Below are 26,707 nucleotides of genomic sequence, written 5' to 3' on the forward strand. Positions count from 1 at the left end.
CCTGTTGGTTAACACAGTGGTTCCACACCCACTGTCGTTACATCTTTATTAAAACTTTTCAACTGTTTTCCTCTACAGCTTATACTTTCTGTTGGTCTGCTGACTAATGCTTTCTTCTTCTCGGTGAATCTAATGGAGAGCTGCTTTGACAACTCGATCCATATCCCTTATCTCTGAACTCCTGACAGCTCATAAAATAATGAGTGTTTATGATCTGCTAGGAAAGTACAGATAATGGCTACTGATCGACCTGGGAGAGCAGTTCACTGATGGATTCACAGAGAAGGGGAAGCAACAGTCTACAAATACACTGAAAGTGAAAGCTGTAGAGGAAAACCTACTGAAAAGTCTTGATAAAAACAATTGAAAAATTTATTTCCTAGCCCAAAATTTGTAGAATGCAATAAAAATGGCCCCCAACATTTTCAAAATCAAAGCCTTTTATTAAAATTGTTGCTTTGTTTAGCTTGTACTGCTGACATGTATCTATTCTGTACAGCCAGCCACTACACATTCTGCTGCAGGTTATGTAGTGTTTATCAGTTATAAAAGCCAAGCAAAGCAACATTTTTAATTAAACCAAATTAGAAAAAAAATTATTTGAATGCAAAATACATGCACTTCACTAACAAAATAAAATAATGAAAAAGTGTTCTAAAAGCCTACTATAAGTGTTGAGTGAGCATGCTCGGCCGAACACCAGTTTGGCTTGAGCATCGCGATGCTCGGCACATCGCAGTGTCCAGCCGAATACCTTGTGTGCTTGAGTGCGATGCTGGAGTCAGTGTATTTAAATCCAATTTAGCCTCTATTTCTGAAAAGTTTCGGCCGGGATTTGAACTCACAACCTTCTACATTAGAGGCAAGGACTTTAACCACTCAGCTATAAAGCTGAATGATAAACTGTGTCAGAAAAACCTCATAGTAGTTTGACATGTAGTAAGTATTACTTTAAAGCAGAAGTATCATTTCATATTTCACTGCAGGTTAACATATAGCTGTATAGCGTAGTGGTTTGTTTTAGTATTTACTTTATTTTTATTTTTTAATGCTCGGTTTCTCCCATTGACTTCCATTGTGCTCGGGTGCTCTGTAGAGCACCCGAGCATTGCAAAGTGTTCTACTCGAGCACCAGAGCACTTCGGTGCTCGATCAACACTACCTACTATTGAAATTTAGGTGATGTTCAGAAAATATTTAGCCACCTTGGTTTATGGAACTATATGTGATCTTGTCTTTAGAAATAAGATGCAAGTACATTTCACAATGATGAAATAACATTACCCTTTGAGTTATAAGGTACCTTGGTGTGTAGGGCTCAGCTGGAGGTGGGGGGATGAAAAGATCTTGGAGTGCAGTACTGTCCCGCTTTGTAGGTGTGCTAATTGTGCTTGATGGGGTAGCTGCTCCACTCGTAGGACTTCTTGGTATTAGAGGCTGTAATTAATATAATAGGAATAATAAAACACTAGCAAGAGTCAACCCAAGTTCATCTAACTCCTCCATCTCACACATTTTGTAGTGTATACTTAATGCATAGTCTTCTCCTAATAATAATAGAAAAACCATGTCACTCATGTGAGACTTCAATTAATGTCTAACTATGGAATTTCCATGGTCTGTCACATACTGTACAAAAAACTGAAAGCAATGCATAAAGGAAGACAAAAGGACCTAACATATTAAATATACACAACATCTAACTACGTAAATGCACATTATTCTCCTTTTTTATTGCATCTTCAAGCAATATGTGAGACTTGGAGTGACTTTATTCACCAATACGTACATTACCAGTGGATGTAGAAGATAAAATAGAAAACTGGGTAGCATCCAGGGTGGAAACAGTTGCGCGTCTGAGTAATGGTCACTTATTTGTCACTTTTCTCATAAGATGGTAAAACAAACTGCAATTCTTATAGGCAAAGAGGAAGGCCAGTGTAGTCAACAAGCAGTTACTATTCTGAATCAATGTACTGTACATGGATATGCTATTTAATAACTACGGTATTGCTTATTCAAGTAGGGAAACCAGGGGGAGAAAAGTGCTGAGAGACAAATGGAGTAATAACGAAGTTTCAATGGTAAAGATCTAACACAACATTTAATCTTTTTAACTGCAGAATTTGGCTTCTACTTCATATTGGGTCAATGCATTGAGATATTGGATCATACAGGTGGATCATACAGGAATATGGGCTAATGCACATTTCCACAATTTTCAATTTTTTCCGCATCAATCTACACTTAATACCCCATAATGACAAATTAAAACAGAAAGTTGGAAATCTTTGCTAATTTATTGAAGAGGAAAAACTAAACTATTGCATAGATACAAGTATTCAGAAACTTTACTGAGGACTTAGCTGAAGCACCTTTGGTAGTGATTACAGCCTCCAATCTTCTTGGGTATGATGCCACTAGGTGTGCACACCTGAATTTGGAATTTTAGGCTATTCTTCTCTGCAAATCCTCTCAAGCCCTGTCATGTTGGATGAGGACATTTAGTGGACAGCCATTTTCAGATTTATCCAGAGATGTTCAATTGAGTTCAAGTCAGGGCTCTGGCTGGGCCACTCAAGGACATTCAGAGTTGTCCCTAAGCTGCCCCTGTGTTGTCTTGGATGTGTGCTTATGGTCATTGTCTTGTTGGAAGGTGAACTTTCTGCGTAGTCTGAGGTGCAGTCTGGATCAGTTTTTCACTGAGAATATCTCTATAATTTTCCCCATTAAGCTTTTCCTGAACCCTGACCAATCTACCTGTCCTAGACACTAAACAACACCACCAAAGCATGATACCGCCACCACCATACCATGGTACTGTGCAAGTGATGAGCAGTACCTTTTTTCTTCCATACATGATGCTTAGTATTGAGGCCAAAAAGTTCAATCTTGATTTAATCAGACCAGGAAATATTGTTTTTCACAGTCAGAGAGTCCTTTGGGTGCTTTTTTGCAAACCTCAGAGAGGCTTTCATGTTTCTTTTACTGAGGATAGGCTTCTTTTTGGCCACTCTGCAGTGTAGTGCAGTGATGACTGATCTTCTGGAAGATTCTCCCATCTTCACACAAGACCTTTGGAGCTTAGCTAAGTGACCATTGGATTCTTGGTTATGTCTCTTACCAAGATCGTATGTAATAAATCTCAGCGGACGTTCTCTTCTTATTTCAATATGCTTATTTTAATTCCATCAACTCAAAGGATATACTATAAGGACGCGTTGCGGATTATATAGCCTTCATCAGCTCAGTGTATCATACATTCATGCACATTTTTATAACAAAATCAATTAAGCACATGGAGTGACGTCAGGTGCTTAGACACACATGTCAATCAAATGGCAACATGTATACAAATAATAACAAACACAATTAGAACAGTAAAGAGATTGACTATACTACTCAGGAGACCAGTCATCTGCGGTTCCCAGTCTGTAAAAAGAAATATTCATTTAGTTACATGTATTAGGAGAATAACACAATTACAACTAAGTGATCTCATAATCTCTGTTCAACCCCCTGGGTTGTAATGTGCCCAGGGTATGAATTCAGTAAGCTTCCCTGCGGAGCAACTCTTTTTTTTTTATATCACCCTCTCTCCTAGGTCTTTTGACCTGTTCTATCACCTAAAATGCGATCTCTCAGTTTGCATAGTTTCCCCGATATAAATTAAACCACAAGGGCATTTTACTAGATAAATAACATTAGTGGAGTCACAAAAGGGTTACTATACCACAAGTTCTGGGAGCGATTCAGCAGGATCCCAAGAGTCACGCCCTTTTTTCAGGAGGGGCAATGACCATCGACCACAAGGAGAAGGCGCAGGGCGGGCCGCAAACATTGGTGGTTCTAAGCCAACGGGACTGACTCAACAGGTGCAGACGCGCTCCCAGACCCCTTCCTTGATTATTAACTTATCTTCTAAGATCTTAAGCCTGTTCCAGATAACAGCATTGGAGGAGGGCTTATCCTTTAGTCCGGTGGCGCAGTTTGACAGTTTTCAGATACATGTCGAACTTCAACGCTTGTTTAGAAGGATCAGATTGAAAATCCACTTTTTGGGTTCACCTGCGATATTATCCTCTGAAGACTGTGCAACTGATGGGCCTTTAGTGACTGATATGTTTAGGCTGACTTAATTGAATTTGTCAGTAAAGAGTACTTTTATGCCACCTAAAAATGTGCACCCGGTGGAGACATATGTGCAGTTGGTAATGAGAGATATAGAAATATTGACGGATACCATTAAGAAAGGAAAGTTACATGTAAAATCAAATGTAACTCCGCAACTGCAGAGTTGCAGCTTTAATTTGAGGGTATTTACATCCAAATCAGTTGAACGGTGTAGGAATTGCAACAGTTTGCATATGTGCCTCCCACTTGTTAATTGACCAAAAGTAATGGGACAGAATAATATCCATAACTCAAACTTTCACTTTTTAATACTTGGTTGCAAATCCTTTGCAGTCAATTACAGCCTGAAGTCTGGAACGCATAGACATAACCAGACGCTGGGTTTCATCCCTGGTGATGCTCTGCCAGGCCTCTACTGCAACTGTCTTGGGGCATTTTCCCTTCAGTTTTGTCTTCAGAAAGTGAAATGCATGTTCAATCGGATTCAGGTCAGGTGATTGACTTGGCCATTGCATAACATTCCACTTCTTTCCCTTAAAAAACTCTCTGGTCGCTTTTGGAGTATGCTTTGGGTCATTGTCCATCTGCACTGTATAGCGCCATCCAATGAGTTCTGAAGTATTTGGCTGAATATAAGTAGATAATATTGCCCAAAACACTTCAGAATTTATCCTGCTGGTTTTGTCAGCAGTCACATCATCAATAAATACAAGAGAACCAGTTCCATTGGAAGCCATACATGGCCACGCCATGACACTACCACCACCATGCTTCACTTATGAGGTGGTATGCTTAGGATCATGAGCAGTTCCTTTCCTTCTCCATACTCGCCTCTTCCCATCACTCTGGTACAAGTAGATCTTGGTCTCATCTGTCCATAGGATATTGTTCCAGAACTGTGAAGGCTTTTTTAGATGTCGTTTGGCAAACTCTAATCTGGCCTTCCTGTTTTTGAGGCTCACCAATGGTTTACATCTTGTGGAGAAACCCTCTGTATTCACTCTGGTGAAGTCTTCTCTTGATTGTTGACTTTGATACACATACACCTATCTCCAGGGGCATAACTAGAAGTGACTGGGCCCCACAGCAAATATTTGTAAGGGCCCCCCAGCGCGCTTCGCACCTCCCTCCTCCTGTGTAAACTCCTTTGGCACAGTGTAGCGTTATACTGTATATTGTGGGGCACAGTGTAGCGGTATACTGTACATTGTGTGGCACAGTGTACAGTCGTGGGCAAAAGTTTTGAGAATTACATAAATATTGGAAATTGGAAACGTTGCTGCTTAAGTTTTTATAATAGCAATTTGCATATACTCCAGAATGTTATGAAGAGTGATCAGATGAATTGCATAGTCCTTCTTTGCCATGAAAATTAACTTAATCCCAAAAAAAACTTTCCACTGCATTTCATTGCTGTCATTAAAGGACCTGCTGAGATCATTTCAGTAATCGTCTTGTTAACTTAGGTGAGAATGTTGACGAGCGAAGGCTGGAGATCATTATGTCAGGCTGATTGGATTAAAATGGCAGACTTGACATGTTAAAAGGAGGGTGATGCTTGAAATCATTGTTAACCATGGTGACCTGCAAAGAAACACGTGCAGCCATCATTGCGTTGCATAAAAATGGCTTCACAGGCAAGGATATTGTGGCTACTAAGATTGCACCTCAATCAACAATTTATAGGATCATCAAAAACTTCAAGGAAAGAGGTTCAATTCTTGTTAAGAAGGCTTCAGGGCGTCCAAGAAAGTCCAGCAAGCGCCAGGATCGTTTCCTAAAGAGAATTCAGCTGCGGGATTGGAGTGCCACCAGTGCAGAGCTTGCTCAGGAATGGCAACAGGCAGGTGTGAGCGCATCTGCACGCACAGTGAGGCGAAGACTTTTGGAAGATGGCCTGGTGTCAAGAAGAGCAGCAAAGAAGCCACTTCTCTCCAAAAAAAACCCACCAGGGACAGATTGATCTTCTGCAGAAAGTATAATGAATGGACTGCTGAGGACTGGGGCAAAGTCATATTCTCCGATGAAGCCTCTTTCCGATTGTTTGGGGCATCTGTAAAAAGGCTTGTCCGAAGAAGAAAAGGTGAGCGCTACCATTAGTCCTGTGTCATGCCAACAGTAAAGCATCCTGAGACCATTCATGTGTGGGGTTGCTTCTCATCCAAGGGAGTGGGCTCACTCACAATTTTGCCCAAAAACACAGCCATGAATAAAGAATGGTACCAAAACACCCTCCAACAGCAACTTCTTCCAACAATCCAACAACAGTTTGGTGAAGAACAATGCATTTTCCAGCACGATGTAGCACCGTGCCATAAGGCAAAAGTGATAACTAAGTGGCTCGGGGACCAAAACGTTGACATTTTGGGTCCATGGCCTGGAAACTCCCCAGATCTTAATCCCATTGAGAACTTGTGGTCAATCCTCAAGAGGCGGGTGGACAAACAAAATTCCACTAATTCTGACAAACTCCAAGAAGTGATTATGAAAGAATGGGTTGCTATCAGTCAGGAATTGGCCCAGAAGTTGATTGAGAGCATGCCCAGTCGAATTGCAGAGGTCCTGAAAAAGAAGGGCCAACACTGCAAATACTCTTTGCATAAATGTCATGTAATTGTCGATAAAAGCCTTTGAAACGTATGAAGTGCGTGTAATTATATTTCACTACATCACAGAAACAACTGAAACAAAGATCTAAAAGCAAACTTTGTGAAAACTAATATTTGTGTCATTCTCAAAACTTTTGGCCACGACTGTAGGCTATATGTGTATAACAAACATATTTCATATGAAAACTTACAGTTACTTGACTTGGCCCTTGGGGACCTCGGACGCCACTTCCACACTTTGGCCGGGGGCTCGGTGGAGCTGATGTTGTGCTTTATCCTAATGAGAAAGATTTCATAATAAGGATTTGGAGAAGGGGCAGAGAGATAGCAGAGCAGGGAGAGGCTGGTGCTGCTACTAGGGGCTCATATCATGGGGGAGTAATAAAGCCCATAATTTCCCCCCCCAGTAGAAATAATTCTTCTTATAATGTGACAGTGCAAAAATACCCCCTTGTAATGCCCCCAGTTGAGCTAATGTCCCCACAGTGCCCCCATAATGTCCCAGTATAAAATCCCCCTATATAGTGCCCCCAGTAAATTCCCCCATAGTGCTCCTCTCCCCCCTTCCTGATAGTGCCCCCCATAATGTACCAGTATAAAATGCCCCAGTAGATGCCCCTCAGTGTCCGGCCTCTGATAGGCTGCTGGCCTAGTGTCCCCCATAATGCCCCCCAATAATGTGCCAGTAAGTGTCCCCATAGATGCCCCCCATCATGTGCCAGTATCAAGTGCCTCTCTCCTCCCCCCCACATGTCCCAGTATCATAGTGCCATCTCCCATCCCCCCAATGTGCCAGTATCAAGTGCTTCTCTCCTTCCCACCCCCCATGTGCCAGTATCATAGTGCCAACCCCCCCATGTGCCAGTATAAAGTGCCTCTCTTCCCACCCATTTTCCAGTATCATAGTGCCATCTCCCCCCCAAAAAAAGTGGCAGTATCAAGTGCCTCTCCCCCCATGTGCCAGTATCATAGTGCCAAACACACCCATGTGCCAGTATCAAGTGCCAAACCCCCCTCCCACGTGCCAGTATCAAGTGCCTCTCTCCTCCCCCCCATGTCCCAGTATCATAGTGCCATCTCCCCCCCCCCAAAAAAAGTGCCAGTATCAAGTGCCTCTCCCCCCCCCCAAAAAAAAGTGCCAGTATCAAGTGCCTCTCCTCCCCATGTGCCAGTATCAGGTGCCAGCCAACCCCTCTCCCTCCCCATGTGCCAGTATCAGGCGCCAACCCCCCCATGTGCCAGTATAAGGTGCCAACCCCCCTCCCCCCATGTGCCAGTATCAAGTGCCTCCCGCTCCCCCCATGGCAGTAACAGTCGGGTATTAAAAAAATAATAATAAACACTTATACACTCCATGTCAGCGATGCGATGCAGCCTCTTCCTGTGTCCCGCCCTGTATGTCCATATATGGAGTCAGTGCTTGTATTTCAGAAAAGTTTCTGCTGGGATTCGAACCCACGACCTTCTGTATCAGAGGCAAAGCACCTAACCACACGGCCATAAGAGCTGCCTTGCTGCTGACTGAAAAAATATGAGACTTCTACTGTTATAGCTGGCTAAGTCTACAACTATACACAACACACCCAGCTGCCCCAACACACCCAGCACTGCTATATCTCTATATGACAGCTGTCCAAGCACACTCAGCTCTGCTATATCTCTATATATGATAGCTGCCCCAGCACACCCAGCTCTGCTACATCTAATACACATGACAGCTGCACCAGCACACTCAGCTCTACTATATCTCTATATATGACAGCTGCCCCAGCACACCCAGCTCTGCTACATCTATATATCTCTAAGTATTGCTATACAGTAGATAGATATATAGAGATATAGCAAAGCTGAGTGTGCTGGGGCAGCTGTCATGTGTATAGATGTAGCAGTGCTGGGTGTGTTTGGGCAGCTGTCATGTGTATAGATGTAGCAGAGCTGGGTTTGCTGGGGCAGCTGTCATATATAGAGATATAGTAGAGCTGAGTGTGCTGGTGCAGCTGTCATGTGTATTAGATGGAGCAGAGCTGGGTGTGCTGGGGCAGCTATATATAAAAGATATAGCAGAGCTGAGTGTGCTGTGTGGGTAAATGCTTTGCCTCTAAAACATGGTACATGGAGGTTGTGGGTTCGAATCCCAGACACATCAGGAGACAGTAAGATTAGATCACATTAGCGGAGGGGGCCTGGTCCGCTGCCGCTGCTGCTGTGAAGGGGCCCTGAACATTAAGACAAGAATTGATCATATTTAACTAACTTGAAAACTGTCACACACGCTGCCGGGGCGCCGGGCCCCTTTGGCAGCCCGGGCCCCGAAGCAGCTGCTTCCCCGGTAGGTACGCCACTGCCTTTCTCCTGGAGAGTGTTCTTGATCTGGCCAACTGTTGTGAAGGGTGTTTTCTTCACCAGGGAAAGAATTCTTTGGTCATCTACCACAGTTGTTTTCCGTGGTCTTCCGGGTCTTTTGGTGTTGCTGAGCTCACAGGTGCATTCCTTCTTTTTAATAATGTTCCAAACAGTTGTTTTGGCCACGCCTAATGTTTTTGCTATCTCTCTGATTGGTTTGTTTTGTTTTTCAGCCTAATGATTGCTTGCTCTACTGATAGTGACAGCTCTATGGATCTCATCTTGAGAGTTGACAGCAACAGATTCCAAATGCAAATAGCACACTTGAAGTTAACTCTGGACATTTTATCTGTTAATTGTAATTGGAATAATGAGGGAATAACACACACCTGGCCATTGAACAGCTGAAAAGCAATTGTCCCATTATTTTTGGTCCTTTAACAAGTGGGAGGCACATATGCAAACTGTTGTAATTCCTACACCGTTCACCTGATTTGGATGTAAATACCCTCAAATTAAAGCTGACAGTCTGCAGTTAAAGCACATCTTGTTAGTTTTATTTCAAATCCATTGTGGTGGTGTATAGAGCCAAAAATGTTAGAATTGTGTTGATGTTCCAATATTTATGGACCTGACTGTAAAGGGGGATCATTGGTAATAATGGACAAAAATGATTATGTGAAGGCAGTATTGCGTCAGTTGGCAGACACTGATATGTATCCGAAATTGGATAATGATCCTGTGTTATATATACTCCCTAAGGTACATAAGACCCTGATAAATCCCCTGGGACGCCCTATTGTGGCGTCAGTGATTTCAGTTTTGTCCCCGCTGGCAATAGTATTGGAAAAGCTACTGACACCTTTGGTAAAACAGACAACCTCTTTTCTTCTGGATACTTCAGAGTTTTTGAAAATAGTAAGAGACTTGGGAAGGATCCCTCGTGATAGCTGGTTGGTCACTATTGATGTGGTCAGCCTCTACACCTCCATTGATCATGGTGGAGGTGTGGAGGCTGTATCACTGTTATTGCAATCAAGTGGTTATATTGATATACAGCAGGAATGTATGTTGAAGTTGTTACATCTGGTTTTGTATGAAAATCATTTTTTATTTGGAGATACGTTTTATTTACAGCGACGGGGGACCGCGATGGGCTCGAATGTGGCCCCGCCCTATGCAACTGCATTCATGTCAATGTTTGAAGAAACCTTTGTATACAATAATGTGGGCTATCAAGAAAATGCCCTCTTATGGAAGAGATGTATTGACGATATAATTTGCATATGGACGGGGCCACTCGAGTCCCTCTTGGCCTTCCATTAGCATTTGAATAATTTAGTGGATGGTTTAAAATTTACTATGACCTATGATCAGGTGAAGGTCAGTTTTTTGGATACTGTGGTGATTAAAAACGAAGAAGGGTTTATATATACTGACCTTTTTAGGAAGGAAACTGAACAGTGTATTGCATTTTGACAGTGCTCACCCTTTACCACTAAAAAAGCCTACCTGAGGTGACTAACCTTCCTTGTTCCCAGCCGTGCCCAGCCACGCCCGCCTGTGAAGGAGCCCAGCACCGCCTATGTCTCCTCCTTTCATCAACGATAGATAGCCGTAATCTCGCGATGCGCGAGCTCGCGCATGCGCAGTTCTTTCCCTGAGGCTGATGCCAGCACAGGGAAGGAACACTATACCGGCACTGCACATGCGCGAGCTCGCGCATCACGAGATTACAGCTATCTATCGTTGATGAAAGGAGGAGACCTAGGCGGTGCTGGGCTCCTTCACAGGCGGGTGTGGCTGGGCACAAGGAAGGTTAGTCACCTGAGGTAGGCAGATCGAATGAAAGGGAAGGCAGTGATTTCAGCTCAGAAGGCAGCGCTGGGCACCTAAACGGCCGGGCACCTTTCACCATGAGACGTCCCCTTGGACACATTTTTAAGTGATTGACAGGTGATATAAACCACTTTTTTATGAATATAGAGCCACAGGGGCATTTGATAAACTCACTTTAGGATTCAGTGTTTTACAAGGGACATTGCCATATGTTTAGCTTATAGGGCTCATTTCTGATGACAGAATCCCTTTAGTTGATTTTGTTATAAAAAGGTGTATGAATGTATGATACACTGAGTTGATGAAGGCTATATGAGCCACAACGCGTCCTTATATTGTATCCTTTGAGTTGATGGAATTAAAACAAGCATATTGAAATAGGAAGAGAACGTCTGCTGAGATTTATTACATACGGTCTGGATATTTCTCCTTCTCGTGCAGACTGAGTTCTAGTCGAGTGCCAACTGATTCCTACTTTGATCTTACCAAGGTCGGTCATCCCTGATTACTTTGTTTGGTGGGATGGCCAGGTCTAGTTTTTTCAAATGTTTCCATTTAAGAATTATGAAGGCCACTGTGCTCTTGGGAAATTTCAGTGCAACAGATATTTTTTGAACCCTAATTCAGATCTGTGCCTCCACACAATCCTGTCGCCTCACAGTTCAGTTTTTGCTCTGATATGCATTTCCAACTCTGATATATTATATAGACAGGGATGTATCTTTCCAAATCATGTCCAAATCAACTGAATTTACCCCAGGTGGACTCCAGTCAAGATGTAGAAACCATAATGTACAATTATTAAATGTATTAGTTGTTGTGATTCTTCACAACTCTATCAGGTGAGCAGTCTAAATTGTGCCTCTGGTGACTATATGACTTGGACATTATCAATCTATGTACTGTAGCTATGTTTTATTTCTAGATACCTAACACTGTCCTGGGACATCATATATCTTTCATTGCAGATCAGTCAGGTTGACCCATTTTTTGCAAGGTCTTATGCAGTGACTGATTATCTACTCATATATAACTTCATCATAGTGGTAGAGGAGAGCTTTGCAGAAGTGCAGACAGATTCAATACATGCTGGCTGTGTGGTGGAGACGTCATGGTTGGCATTTTTACAAAGGTGTATATTAGGGCATTGACAGTGATTGTGCACACGCCATTATTTTTGTCAGGAATACTGTATCCCTCTTCATAGAACATGCGGTAGACTAGGATTTTCTATAACGTAACAAAAAACTGTATGCCCATGCATGCCAGCCCAGCAAATGCTAAAAGGACAACAGGTCCTATGGATACACTCAGCACAAAACATGCTGATAGATCGAAGAAGTGTGAGCAAAGCCTCACTGGCACACAAGTTCAGGCTGGCATGTGCTTTTGTGCATTCATAAACTTGCCCCATCCAAAATCTTAGATGTGCCCATCATACCATCACTTTGGTTTGTTGTGTTTCCCACAAAACAATAAATATTAAATAGAACAGTTCGGATTAATTTTATTCAATAATCACCAGAACTGAAAGTGCAAGATTCGCAGTTAAAGTAATCCTGTAATTATAGTGATTATTGAAGATATCCAAGTGTCTACTTATTATGTTACCTTGCAAAAATATATAAACCATTTGCACACAATAAATACAAGCATTAATATTGTTATTTCCTCAACTTATATTGATTCATAAATAGGGAAAATTACTTTCATTGTAATTTACTGGGAAAATGATTTGTTTGAAAAAATATGTTGGTAGATATGGATTTTTGTTGAGTGCTTAGAGCAGTGAATGTTCAAAATGGAAAAAAGCTAAATTGCAGAAATAGTTGAAAGTGAATTACTGAGATACAAGAGTTTCCTATCACCATTTACGTGTTTCTGGAATTTATTGTATAGAATATTTAACCAAAAGTAAAAGACACTTGCATTAATGAGAATATGTCACCATAGGGGAAGTGCTCAATTAAGTAGTGCCTACAAGACCTACCTAACGTCCACACTTTGTTAGGTGCACCATTTTATTATTTTCATTGGTAACCTGTGGCAGTAACAGTCTACAGAGCTCCGTGTGTCATGCTATGACACTATTATTCCCACAGCTCTTGCCATAGTATTACTGGTCATGGACCACCCTCGTGTGTTTCCAAGCTCTTTACAGAATATTTTATATTACCTTCTCCCCGCAGCTTTGTGACTCTTGTTCCATCAACTGGATACATCATGAATAAAATTTATTTCACAAGACTTCATTCAAAAGATTGATGTGAGTTCAGAAATTGTATGTCAGCCAGTACCTACAGGTAAAGCTTACCTGCTATTTATCTCAAGGTCCCTTTACATGGGCCGACAGCAGGCAGGTATTGGGAACGATTCATTTGTTCCCAATAATTGCCTGCTCATGAGAGGACGTGATAGCTGCCTTTACCTGCAGCAATCACCTGTGCTATATGGAGATGAGTGATCGCTGCCGAGATCGCTCGCTCCCATAGAGAATCATTGATTCTGGGCAGCAGATAGCACAATCATCTGTTAAGATATAATTTTGGGTGCCCGCATCAGCGATGCTTTCACCCAGTGAACAAGCTTTTGCTCATTCAACAGCACATTTACACAGGGCAGTTATCAGGAATGAACATTTCTATAAATACTCCTTCCAGATAATTGCCCTTATCATCAGCCCATATAAAGGGACCGTTATTCTTTAGTTGAGGTCCATTAAGGGAGAACTGTGACTTATGACTACAGTTTAGCTGCTGGTAGTCCGAGACGCACCCCCTGTCTGATCATTGGTTCCGGTAGCTGCTCTCTCCCTCCTCACTGCATCTTAGATTGGCTCCATGTGCCAGCATATATGGTGCCTTCCTGAGATGCAGTGTAAACAATCTTTATAGGGGAAGATTCCATCTAAATCCTTGTGAAAAAGTGTCCCTGTAGGAAATTGAAAGTACATTATGGAGTTCAGAATTACAGATCTGCAATAAATTTTTATGTACCGATATGTCCATTATTACAAGTGAGGGAGATTGCTTAAAAAATATATATCAAAGAAGACTCCAATAAAATCCTGTCCTGTCCATGTGCGTATATGTACCAATAAAGGACTGAAGACTTTTATTCACTGCAAGAGTCAGGATTACTGTCCATGTGTGAATATGTACCAATGAGGAATTGAAGACTTTTATCCAACCCAAGAGCCGGATTGTTCTTTGATATTATTTGCCATTGAACTTAAGCGGTTTTCCTGGCTCCAGTACGGAGGAGACTACTTACAGGGTGAGCGCACCAAATATGCTTGTCTTTAAAAAATACATATATCTTATGAACTATCAGTTTGATACACTGAAGTAAAGCATATAATATATGACTAAGCTTTCACTGGTTTCAAAGACTGTAACATTCTTAAACAAAACATTTCATTTCTATTTCTGAAAAACCTGCTACTGATATATAATAAATTATTAGCTGTCCCATCTTTTCCACTTCATTTTATGTCCACATGGCTCTATTTTATCATGAAATGCTTTATTTTACACATGCAACCTAGTTTAATGCAAATATCAAGGAATGATTCATGAACATTAAAGTAGAAAGAAACGGATAATACGCGGCAGAGCGAAAAGCAAGATTCTTTTCATTTCCTATGGTATGCTTAGAAGTGTGTTTAATTTTACAGGACGATAGTACTGAGGTAATCACAGTCATCTTCACTGAAGATACAATCTGCATGACTAGAAATCCATTATCTGTCAATAAAGAAAAACACTATGACAAAGTTAACGGCTGAAGAGGGGCAAAAGCGGTTCTTATAGATTGATATGGGTCTTTGATTGACACCGGCACCTTCCTATTTTTATCCGATTTTAAATAAAAAGTTCCAGATAATTAACAATGAACTGAAGCTATAATTATTCAGTCTAATCAAACATACTGTTATAAGATTTTTCCCATAGGGCTCATTCACACATATGCATCACAGCTCCATGGACTGTATATTTAAAGCCAAGGATAAATTCCATTCTATTGTTTAAGATCAGGAAAGCTTTTCCCAAATATTTCTACGCAAAAACTTTTGCATCTCTGCTACATAAATGGAACGTATAGCAAGACACATAAATGGAACGTATAGTAAGACAATAACAGTATTTAAATCAGATTTTTATTATGATTATATTTAATATGTTGCTTTTCTTTGTGACTATCCGCAGAACAAAATCTTAAATCAATCCAGTTTTCACACTGGAGTAGAGGTGACTGTATCCACTAGAGCGAACACAATAGGCTATGTCCCGTTTTCTGGAGTTCACTAGCCAGCTTTGCTGTGCACATTGGGAAAGAGTCATCTGAGTCATCTCATTATTATTAAGGGGTAGGGAGCTCTGTTGTATGGCTGTAGTTAGATAATTAAGCATATTAACACTATCTACTGTACACAAATGAAGCTCTGCATACATCTACCTTGTTAAATCCTTGTCTCTAGATCAGGATGCTATATCCATCACACCCTAGAGGCTGTAACAGCCTCCTACATTTCTCTGTCAGAAGATTCTCAGTAACTTCACCTGATATAAAAAAACACATCCTGCTGACTATACAGCAAACAAGTATATGCCTTCAATATGACAACGCCACATACTAGGGCAGATTTATTAATATTCACATTTTTAGATAATGAACTTCAATTAAGCATAATGTTCACCACTAGGGATGAGCGAATCGACTTCGGAAGAAACATTCAGTCTATTTTCACACTGGAGTAGAGGTGACTGTGTCCACTGGGGCAAACAAAGTCGACTTTGGAAGAAACATTCAAGTTGATTTGCATAAAACTTTGTTTCAATACTGTACAGAGCTAGCACTCCGTACAGTATTAGAATGTATTGACTCCGATGAGCCAAAGTTATTACTTTGTGAAGTCTCGCGAGACTTCAGGTAATAACTTCATAAATTGATTTCTACTGTAAAAAAAAACATTTCCCGAATTCGGGTTCGGTTCCAAGTGGTACCTTCGGCTCATCAAACTCAAAGTTTTTTGTGAATCGACTTCGGATGTTTAATCCAAAGTCGATTCGCTCATCCACATTTACCACCTCAGCTCCACTGACTCAGATCAAAACCCGCAGTAAAGAGATTGGAAAACTGTTGAACTGTATTCCCTGCTTTAATGGATATTTAATAAAGTCTTGGTTTTGAGAAGCACTGGAATTTATTCTTTTTTAGATAAAGTTAGTTAGATTAGACAGTCTAAAAATATGCCAGATTTATCAGTGGATGATGATGTAGAATAACTATGGCTCACCTTTAGACCTTCTTATCTAAGTTTATACCATCTATCAGTTGGCTTACTTTACACAATTGGCACCATACTTTTTGGCACACATTGGTGCATATTAAGTCACACCATTTCTGCTTGGCCACGCCCTTGAGGAGGACAAGTCAGAAAAAAGTGTCTAAAACACTTAATAAATGTAGCGGAAAGTCTGTACAATTCTGGCACATCTAAATCTTACTCATTATTGGCGTTCAACAGGCTGACATCTATTTAAATGAATTAAAATAAGACTCCCTTTAACATGGTAACATGATGCCTACTAAATGGTCAGAATAAGTATGTGTAGTTGGGTTGAGCAGTTCTTCATTTGGCAACAACTAAACATAGTACCATAGACGTGCCAAATCTTACAAAAATGTGGCGTTAATCTTCAGAGCCTTGGTCTCTTAAACTCCCATTTCATTAAAGCAAATTTGATGCTGATCAGAATCCTTAACTAAAATATGCAGACCACCAGGCATGGGTGAACTGACCACTTGTACATTAGGACAGGGTCCAAAGGCTCAAAGCCTTAAGGGGCTGATAAAATTTGAGGCACAACTATAGCTCTGCCATACTGATTTGGGTTGTGTACCATTAAAGATGCATTAGGGTGTCCTTCTGGGCTACTGTTCACCTACTTTAAACCTGATGGTCTTTCAAAAAGTAACATTAGCATAGGGAAATGCAGATTATGTTTTTAATATAATATGAGGACAGTATCAAATCTAAGGACAGTATCAGAATCCAACCCAAAAACCTCTGAATTGGACCCCATTCACATGAACGTATGGCATCTGTGCCTGTTTTGCAAACCATAAACAGCAGATCAGCAATAAACAAGCACTGGCTGAGTGAACTCTGCTGCGCATGAAGACCCATTGACTTAAATGGGTCTGAAATATGCAAGATAAGGCAAAAGATATGTCCTATCTTTTGAGGAACGTAGGCACAGAGTGGAAGCTCACGGAAACACTCTGAAAGGGCCTCAGTGGGCTTTAAGGTCCATGCCTCTGCACCGCAAAGATAGGACATGTCACTAAACGGCGATATGAACGTGGCCTTAGCAAAATGGTTGCCAATTAGTATTCATGAGAGACTGCACCCTATGCAGGATTTAGCAGCTAGGTAGTTGACCATGACACATCACACAAACAAGATAGAATAAATCTAATTGGTCAGAACCCTCACTGCAGCCGCAGCCTTTAGACTAATTGATAAGACAATAAGAGCCTTTCGATTCATTAACTTCAAAAGAGAACGTTACTGAAAATAGCACAATATAATTTATTTGAAATTAATTACAATACACACCGAAAAATTGGTTAAAAAAAATCCACTTTAAACAGTGGAATGAATCAGTTCACCCATGTACACGTGTCCTTTCTTACCTTTCCTCTAGGCTCGAGACATCTCAAGATATGTGACGTGTGATAACCAACTTTGGGGGAAAAAAATGTACATTGCTCCATTACTCCTTACAACACTTGTACATCTGTACATGGAGTGCTGCTTTAGGACTACACTGAAACTCAGTAAAAATGTATCAAGCATGTATGGTCTACAGCAGGGGTGCACAACCTTTTTTGGTCTGGCGGCCGCATTGTCACATCGCTCTATTTCAATGGGCCGCAAATAAAAAAATGTTGATCGGCGCTCATCTGCCTATTACACAAGCCAGTGTAACTGGGGAGGAGTGATCACTGCCACAGTCGTGCTGCAGATAATCGGACATCTTTCATCCTGATAAAATATGCAAATCAGCCGACAAATGAGCAATTCCTTGTTTATCGAATGATCAGCTGCACGATTATACCGGCCAGATATAAGATATGAGCGCTCCGATGAACACTTGTTCCCAGTAATTGTCCCAAATATCGTGCTGCAGCATAGCCCCTAAAACCGAAGAGTTATACTTACCTGCTCCCCGCCTCTCCGGTTCTTCGAACTGCCTCCGCTGTTTACACCTGGCAGTGCATGGACATGGTCATACACCACTCCAGACAATGACTGGCTTAGGCGGTGATGTGGCCACAAGCAGCGTGTCACTGCTGAAGCCAGTCATTGACTGGAGCCGTGCAAGTGACCATGGCCATGCACTGTCAGGTATAAACAGAGCAGGAATAGGAAGATGGGGGCAGCGCAGAGGACCAGAGAGGAGTGGAGCAGGTAATTATGAATTTTCTATTTCAGAGGCCATGCTCCAGGTCTCATTTTTACCAGAAAAGTGGCGACATTTCCTTCCATCCTGCCTCCTATTTATAAATCAGCGGTTTCCTTCACTGCAGAGGACGGAGCTCACTGGTTATCACCATCTCCTGCCAATCCAGTTATAGGCGTCCTGCAGTAACCAGTAAGCACATTACCTTGCTAGTGGGGAAGGCGCCTATTGGTTAACGCTTGAATGACCAGGCCCGAAAAGGCCTTAATGACCAGACACTTTTTTATGATTTAGCACGCGTGGTGGTTCAAATGGTTGTAACTATCTTATTTGTTGGACTACCAAGATAATTTTTGCAACAATTTTTATTTGGGGGAAACTATACAAAACGTTTTTAAAAAGTATATATTTTTGCAAACTATAGCTCCTTATTCTTTAAATATGCAAACTGACACCAAAATAAATTATTATAATTAGTTCTCTATTTTGTGTATTTTGCTATATAATATGAAAAGTTTCACGTGAATGGGGCGGTAATGGTGACGGTTTTGATTGGTGTGGGTGTCTTTTCTTTTATGTATGAATTTTTTTTTTTACTTAATATATTTCTGCTACATAATATGTCCCCCAAGAGGTCATAAAAAGACCTTGAGGGACACTGTCACTTTTTTAAATTTTGCACTATTTCATAAAAAGACTGTGGTGGGACAGTGAACACTCTTTTATTAAGCACTTTTTCCTTTATATTTTATTTTATTTTTTAATTTATTTAGTTTTCAAATTTTTTAAAATCATTTTTTTACTTTTTTTTTAAATATATTATTACCACAAAATTTGTCCCCAAGAGGTCACTGAAAGACCTTTGAGAGACAATAAGTGACTTTTTTTTGGTACTATTTCCACTGTAACTAGAGCATCCAAAGGAGCCCCAGTTACAGGGAAACCAGCCTGCTGCGGAGGCTTTGTACCAGGGCAGCGCTCCTCTGCTCCTCTGTACCGGTACGTCATGTGTATTTCCGATCACTGCCGTGCGGCAGGAACTGGGTGCCTGCTGAAATCAATCAGCAGGCAACCTAGGACAATTCCGAGGTGGGTCCTGTGACCCCCCCCCTTCCCCGTACCGGCAATTGCTGCAAACCGCAGGTCAATGTGGTCCGTGTCCACAGGGATCAGAAACTTCAAAATGACCTAAATTTTCATTTTTAACTCCCCCCTGCACAGCCCTCATTATCTGCCAGCGGGCTGTGGAGGGGGGGAGGTGCGGGCGGTGCTGAGGGGCGGGTGGGCATTCCCACAGAACATTGCTGACACTCTGCTTGAAAGGGCTGACATTTGTGCTGTGATGTCAGCCGTTTAACCCCTTCCATGCCGCGGTCCGTAGAGACCGCTGTATGGAAGGGGTTAACATGGAGCTCCCTCCCTCTCCCATCGGGAGCTGCTGTGTTTTTTCAGCCCCCTATTCTTGACGGGATCACAGAGGGAGGGGGGCCCCCCTCCATCCCCATCACCTGCTGCTCTGTTGTGGCAGCGAGTGATGGTTATCATGGCAACCGGACGTCTTCACAGACTTCCGGCTGTCCATGGTGCTGATAAGACTTCTGCTAAAGGCAGAAGTCTGATCAGCCTAAGTAAAGTGAAAATACAGTACACTGTATTGTATTATACAGACATCAGACCCATTGGATTTTCAAGAACCAAGTGGGTCTGGGTCAAAAAAGAAATGTAAAATGAAAGAAATGTAAAAATAAAAAAAAAAACATTTATCGCTGAATAAAAATGTAAAAAATAAAATTCCCTACACATGTTTGATATCACTGCATCCGTAATGACCTGTTCTATAATAACGGTCATGTTACTTTCTCCGTACGGTGAACGCCATAAAAAAAATCAAAATAAACTATGATGAAATTGAAATTTTGCCCGCCTTACGTCCCAAAAAAGGTAATAAAAGTGATCAAAAAAATCGTATGTACACGAAAATAGTACCAATCAAACCGTCACCTCATCACGCAAAAAATGAGCTCCTACATGAGACAATGGCCCAAAAAAATTTAAAAAAAACTATGGCTCAGACTAAAACAGGATTCTTTTTTTCAAAAATGCTTTTTTGTGTTAAACGTAAAAAAAATAAAAAAAGTAGACATATTAGGTATCGCCATGTCCGTAAGAACCTGATCTATAAAAATACCACATGACCTTAAACCCTGAGGTGAACACCGTAAAAAATTATAAATAAAAACTGTGTCAAAAAAGCAATGTTTTGTCACCTTGAATCACAAAAAGTGTAATAGCGAGCGATCAAAAAGTCGTATGCCACCCAAAATAGTGCCAATCTAACCGTCATCTCATCCCACAAAAATTATACCGTACCTAAGACAATCACCAAAAATTGCAAAAACTATGGCTCTCGGACTATGGAGACACTAAGATCCGAGCCCTGATGTCCATATCTCCCTACCAGAACAGATAAAAAATTTGACCACTGATGAAGGTCTGAGATGACCGAAACGTCTGGTCCTAATATACTGTTTGTACATAGGATCTAATTGGGCTTTTTTTTTGGATGAAACTACTGCAAAACTTGAAAAAAATAAAAGTTTTATTGCAATAACCTAAATCTGAGTGCCTCAATTTTCGTTATATATGGAGACACTAAAACATAATTTTTTTTTGTTTCAAAAATTATTGTGTAAAACTTACATAAATAAAAAAAGTAGACCTAAAGTAGACATATTAGGTATCACCCCGTCTGTAATAACCTGCTCTATGAATATACCACATGATCTAACCTGTCAGATGAATGTTGTAAATAACAAATAATAATAACGGTGCCAAAACAGCTATTTCTTGTTACCTTGCCTGACAAAAAGTGTAATATAAAGCAACCAAAAATCATATGTACCCTAAAATAGTACCAACAAAACTGCCACCCTATCCCATAGTTTTCAAAATGGGGTCACTTTTTTGGAGTTTCTACTCTAGGGGTGCATCAGGGTGGCTTCAAATGGGACATGGTGTCAAAAAACCAGTCCAGCAAAATCTGCCTTCCAAAAACCGTATGGCATTCCTTTCCTTCTGCGCCCTGCCGTGTGCCCGTACAGCAGTTTACAACCACATATGGGGTGTTTCTGTAAACGACAGAGTCTGGGCCATAAATATTGAGTTTGTTTTAGCTGTTAACCCTTGCTTTGTAACTGCATTTTTTTTTTATCAAAATGGAAAATCTGCCAAAATGTGAAATTTTGAAATTGTATCTCTATTGTATCTCTAATTATTGTGGAACACCTAAAGGGTTAACAAAGTTTGTAAAATCTGTTTTGAATACCTTGATGGGTGTAGTTTCTTAGATAGGGTCACTTTTATGGAGTTTCTACTCTAGGGGTGCATCAGGGGGGCTTCAAATGGGACATGGTGTTAAAAAAAAACATAGTCCAGCAAAACCTGCCTTCCAAAAACCGTATGGCAGTCCTTTCCTTTTACAACCACATATAAAGTGTTTCTGTAAACTACAGAATCTGGGCCATAAATATTGAGTTTGGTTTGGCTGTTAACCCTTGCTTTGTAACTGGAAAAAAAATATTAAAATGGAAAATCTGCCATTTTTTCCATTAATTCTTGTGGAACACCTAAAGGGTTAACAAAGTTTGTAAAATCAGTTTTGAATACCTTGAGGGGTGTAGTTTATAAAATTGGGTCCTTTTTGGGTGGTTTCTATTATGTAAGCCTCACAAAGCGACTTCAGACCTGAACTGGTCCTGAAAAAGTGAGTTTTAGAAATTTTCTGAAAAATTTCAAGATTTGCTTCTAAACTTTGAAGCCTTGTAACGTCCCCAAAAAAATAAAATGGCATTCCCAAAATGATCCAAACATAAAGTAGACATATGGGGAATGTAAATTAATAACTATTTTTGGGGGTTTTACTATGTATTATAGAAGTAGATAAATTGAAACTTATTGGTAAATTTGGTATTTTTGTTATAAATAAAAAATATAATTTTTTTACTCCATTTTACCAGTGTCGTGAAGTACATGTATGTGACGAAAAAAACTATCTCATAATGGCCTGGATAAGTAAAAGAGTTTTAAAATTAGTCACACAAAGTGACACTGGTCAGATTTTCAAAAAATGGCCTGGTCCTTAAGGTGAAATATGGCCGTGTCCTTAAGGGGTTAAATAATTATGCAGTCTACTTGTTTGTCAAAATATATGTTTTATAATTGGTCTTTATTATATTTTCAGAGAGCTGCTTGATCTATAGCCCTTATCTGTACTTCCCTAACAGCCCATAAATATTCTTTAATGCTACATTCTTTTCAAACTGATTAGCTCAGCTTACATGAGTATTTATGAGCTGTCAGAAGACCAGATATAAGGGCTACAGATCAAGACATCAGAGAAGCTCTGTGACGGATTTCAGTGAGAAGAAGAAAAAGTCTGCAGAGACAGTGAAACCTGAAGGATGTAGAAGACAAACTACTGAACAGTTTTAATAAAGACAAACTGGAAAATGATTGTAAGCTCAGCATCTAGAATGAAATTAAAAAGATGCATGCAAAGATGTCCAAAGTCTTTAAAAGGGTTGGCCACCTTTGGGGGATTTTTTTGGCAAATCTCCCAGTGGCGGGTAGCATGTAAGTATGCTTCCCTTTCTAGGTGTGCCCTGGAGGGTGGTTTGTATCAACTCCACAAAAGGTGGTCAACCCTTTAAGTGACTTCTTTCTGCTCCTGCATTCAAAACTCTGATGCTAAAGAAAGTTAGAATAATTTCTTCCTTGTTTTGGGCATCAAACAAAAGACAGAACAGCAATATATTTCCAGGTATAAAACAGTTCTCAAAATATAAAAACGGAAGTCTTTTCAGCATGAATTCCAACTATATTAGACTATATATTCAGTTTTTCACTTTTTCAAAAGTTCTGTGAGATATTTAATAGCCACTGTTTCATGTGATGCTTAAAAAGGCTGGAATAAACAGTCAATCTGGAGAGTCTACAATGGTTTATTCATGATGGATGTAAGCTGTCCGCAGAATCTTGGTCATCATCAATGATCAAAACAATCAATAATCTAAACAAGATGTGAAAAGGGTCAGGACCGTATATTGCATAAAAAAATCCCTTGTGCTATGATCTAGTCCTATCCTACACTAATCAAGGGTGACCTATAAAAAACAAATAAAAGACTGTGAATTAAAGGCTGCAGTAAAAGTAACATACAAGCAATATTTTATATGCTGAGGCCTCATTATAGATCCTCTCCAGACAGCAAGGACATATTTAACATTTTATATGAAGCATCTAAACATCTACTTCATGTTAGACACTATCTAGAGTCAACACTATAACATTAGCAGCAATTTAACTCTCAGTTTTTGATCAAAAACAGCCAATGCCAAGTCTACTACAGGGAGTGCAGAATTATTAGGCAAGTTGTATTTTTGAGGATTAATTTTATTATTGAACAACAACCATGTTCTCAATGAACCCAAAAAACTCATTAATATCAAAGCTGAATATTTTTGGAAGTAGTTTTTAGTTTGTTTTTAGTTTTAGCTATTTTAGGGGGATATCTGTGTGTGCAGGTGACTATTACTGTGCATAATTATTAGGCAACTTAACAAAAAACAAATATATACCCATTTCAATTATTTATTTTTACCAGTGAAACCAATATAACATCTCAACATTCACAAATATACATTTCTGACATTCAAAAACAAAACAAAAACAAATCAGTGACCAATATAGCCACCTTTCTTTGCAAGGACACTCAAAAGCCTGCCATCCATGGATTCTGTCAGTGTTTTGATCTGTTCACCATCAAGATTGCGTGCAGCAGCAACCACAGCCTCCCAGACACTGTTTAGAGAGGTGTACTGTTTTCCCTCCTTGTAAATCTCACATTTGATGATGGACCACAGGTTCTCAATGGGGTTCAGATGAGGTGAACAAGGAGGCCATGTCATTAGATTTTCTTCTTTTATACCCTTTCTTGCCAGCCACGCTGTGGAGTACTTGGACGCGTGTGATGGAGCATTGTCCTGCATGAAAATCATGTTTTTCTTGAAGGATGCAGACTTCTTCCTGTACCACTGCTTGAAGAAGGTGTCTTCCAGAAACTGGCAGTAGGACTGGGAGTTGAGCTTGACTCCATCCTCAACCCGAAAAGGCCCCACAAGCTCATCTTTGATGATACCAGTACAAACCAGTACTCCACCTCCACCTTGCTGGCGTCTGAGTCGGACTGGAGCTCTCTGCCCTTTACCAATCCAGCCACGGGCCCATCCATCTGGCCCATCAAGACTCACTCTCATTTCATCAGTCCATAAAACCTTAGAAAAATCAGTCTTGAGATATTTCTTGGCCCAGTCTTGACGTTTCAGCTTGTGTGTCTTGTTCAGTGGTGGTCGTCTTTCAGCCTTTCTTACCTTGGCCATGTCTCTGAGTATTGCACACCTTGTGCTTTTGGGCACTCCAGTGATGTTGCAGCTCTGAAATATGGCCAAACTGGTGGCAAGTGGCATCTTGGCAGCTGCACGCTTGACTTTTCTCAGTTCATGGGCAGTTATTTTGCGCCTTGGTTTATCCACACGCTTCTTGCGACCCTGTTGACTATTTTGAATGAAACGCTTGATTGTTCGATGATCACGCTTCAGAAGCTTTGCAATTTTAAGAGTGCTGCATCCCTCTGCAAGATATCTCACTATTTTTGACTTTTCTGAGCCTGTCAAGTCCTTCTTTTGACCCATTTTGCCAAAGGAAAGGAAGTTGCCTAATAATTATGCACACCTAATATAGGGTGTTGATGTCATTAGACCACACCCCTTCTCATTACAGAGATGCACATCACCTAATATGCTTAATTGGTAGTAGGCTTTCGAGCCTATACAGCTTGGAGTAAGACAACATGCATAAAGAGGATGATGTGGTCAAAATACTCATTTGCCTAATAATTCTGCACGCAGTGTATATTGCCATAGGTTAAAATCATATGAAAATAAAAAAATCACAATAAGCTTCTTCTCAATCATGTATCTTCAATTTTGTATGAAAATATATTCAAATGGGTGTTCCAGTTGTTACAAGTTATCCTCTATCCATGGGGTTTGCATACCCAACCGGCTGCTCTGTTCATTTTGGAGGGCTCCGAGGAACTCAAGGTCTCCATTCCCAGGATCGGTAGGGGTAAGACCTTCACAAATCTAATAGTTAGCCTCAATCCTGTAGATCGGGAATAATGTGTAACAACTGAAATGCACCTTGTCTGACTGATCCTTAATTCATCAATCTGGTTTATTTAATGTTAGTAGTTTCCTTTAGGAAGTTATGCCGAATTATTTGCCCCAAGTTTTGTCATTTTTGCATTGATAATTGTCAAAGACACTGAAAGACTATTGAAATCCCTTGAAATCATCATGTTAGAGGTTAGAACAACTGAAAGCAACCTCTGGAAAATGAAAAGCAGTATGCACTCCCTAGTGACAGTGTTTTGGAGGAAAGTGACATAACCTATAATCTACAAGTTCAACTGCTTTCTGCTTAGCAGGGCACATACAGTACAATAAAGTCAGGCAGACAAAGCCAAACATGACCCAAGTATTAACATGTCAATTAAAATATTGTCAATCTGTACCATATTATAAATTAAAATGTTGGGATATTTTAAAAAGTAAAACTGAGCCACAGAAAAGTGACATAGCTGCTAAATTAGTTATTCAGAGCATGTACAAGCAGATTCTACTTCTTAGTGATGCCTGGTGACATTGCTGTCCATTTTTTGCTTCCAAGAGCTAAACCAATATATTTTTAGAAATCACCTTGAATTCCATGGAAAAGCTGTATATTAGAATAACCGTTAGGACTAAATACCTTGAGATTTTTAGGCAGTATGGATAGAATAAAATACATGATCCTTTTCATTTTCTGTCCAATTCAATAAACTATGTACTATAAGAATTCCCCAAATCCATTGTTTTTACTTCCTGACTGACATTTACAGTCACTGTACACACAGTGTCCCAGATTTACTAATCCTACAGATAGCATACATTTGCACAGGATGTCTAGACCTGCAGCAGAATTATCACAGTGGCTCAGGCTGGATGATGAATGTGAACCAAGGTCAGACACTTTTGACTAGCTCTATAGCAACCACTGGTTGGCTTACATTGAGACAGAAATTTCCCATAGAATTGTGGCTTACTTTGTGCCCTTTCCAAGCAAGAAAGAAAAAAGTGTAGAAACTCTACTTCTGCCAAATTAATTGCCAATTAATTTGTGCCACTTCTTGTGTGTTGGAGTTGAGTGCCT

The 26,707-nt window shown here is 40.4% G+C and overlaps 1 protein-coding gene across 3 annotated transcripts in view; it reads right to left on the bottom strand.

Moving 5' to 3' along the window:
- Positions 1-26,707, bottom strand: part of CNKSR2 (connector enhancer of kinase suppressor of Ras 2) — a 422,681-nt gene that overhangs the window by 216,731 nt on the left and 179,243 nt on the right. For all 3 annotated transcript variants that reach the window (XM_040423664.1, XM_040423663.1, XM_040423662.1), the window contains one exon: positions 1,304-1,437. In XM_040423664.1, the coding sequence (XP_040279598.1) occupies positions 1,304-1,437 (134 nt within the window). The remainder of the gene's footprint in view (positions 1-1,303; positions 1,438-26,707) is intronic.

Source organism: Bufo bufo, chromosome 3 (assembly GCF_905171765.1).
Source record: "Bufo bufo chromosome 3, aBufBuf1.1, whole genome shotgun sequence".
NCBI classification, from domain to species: Eukaryota; Metazoa; Chordata; class Amphibia; order Anura; family Bufonidae; genus Bufo; species Bufo bufo.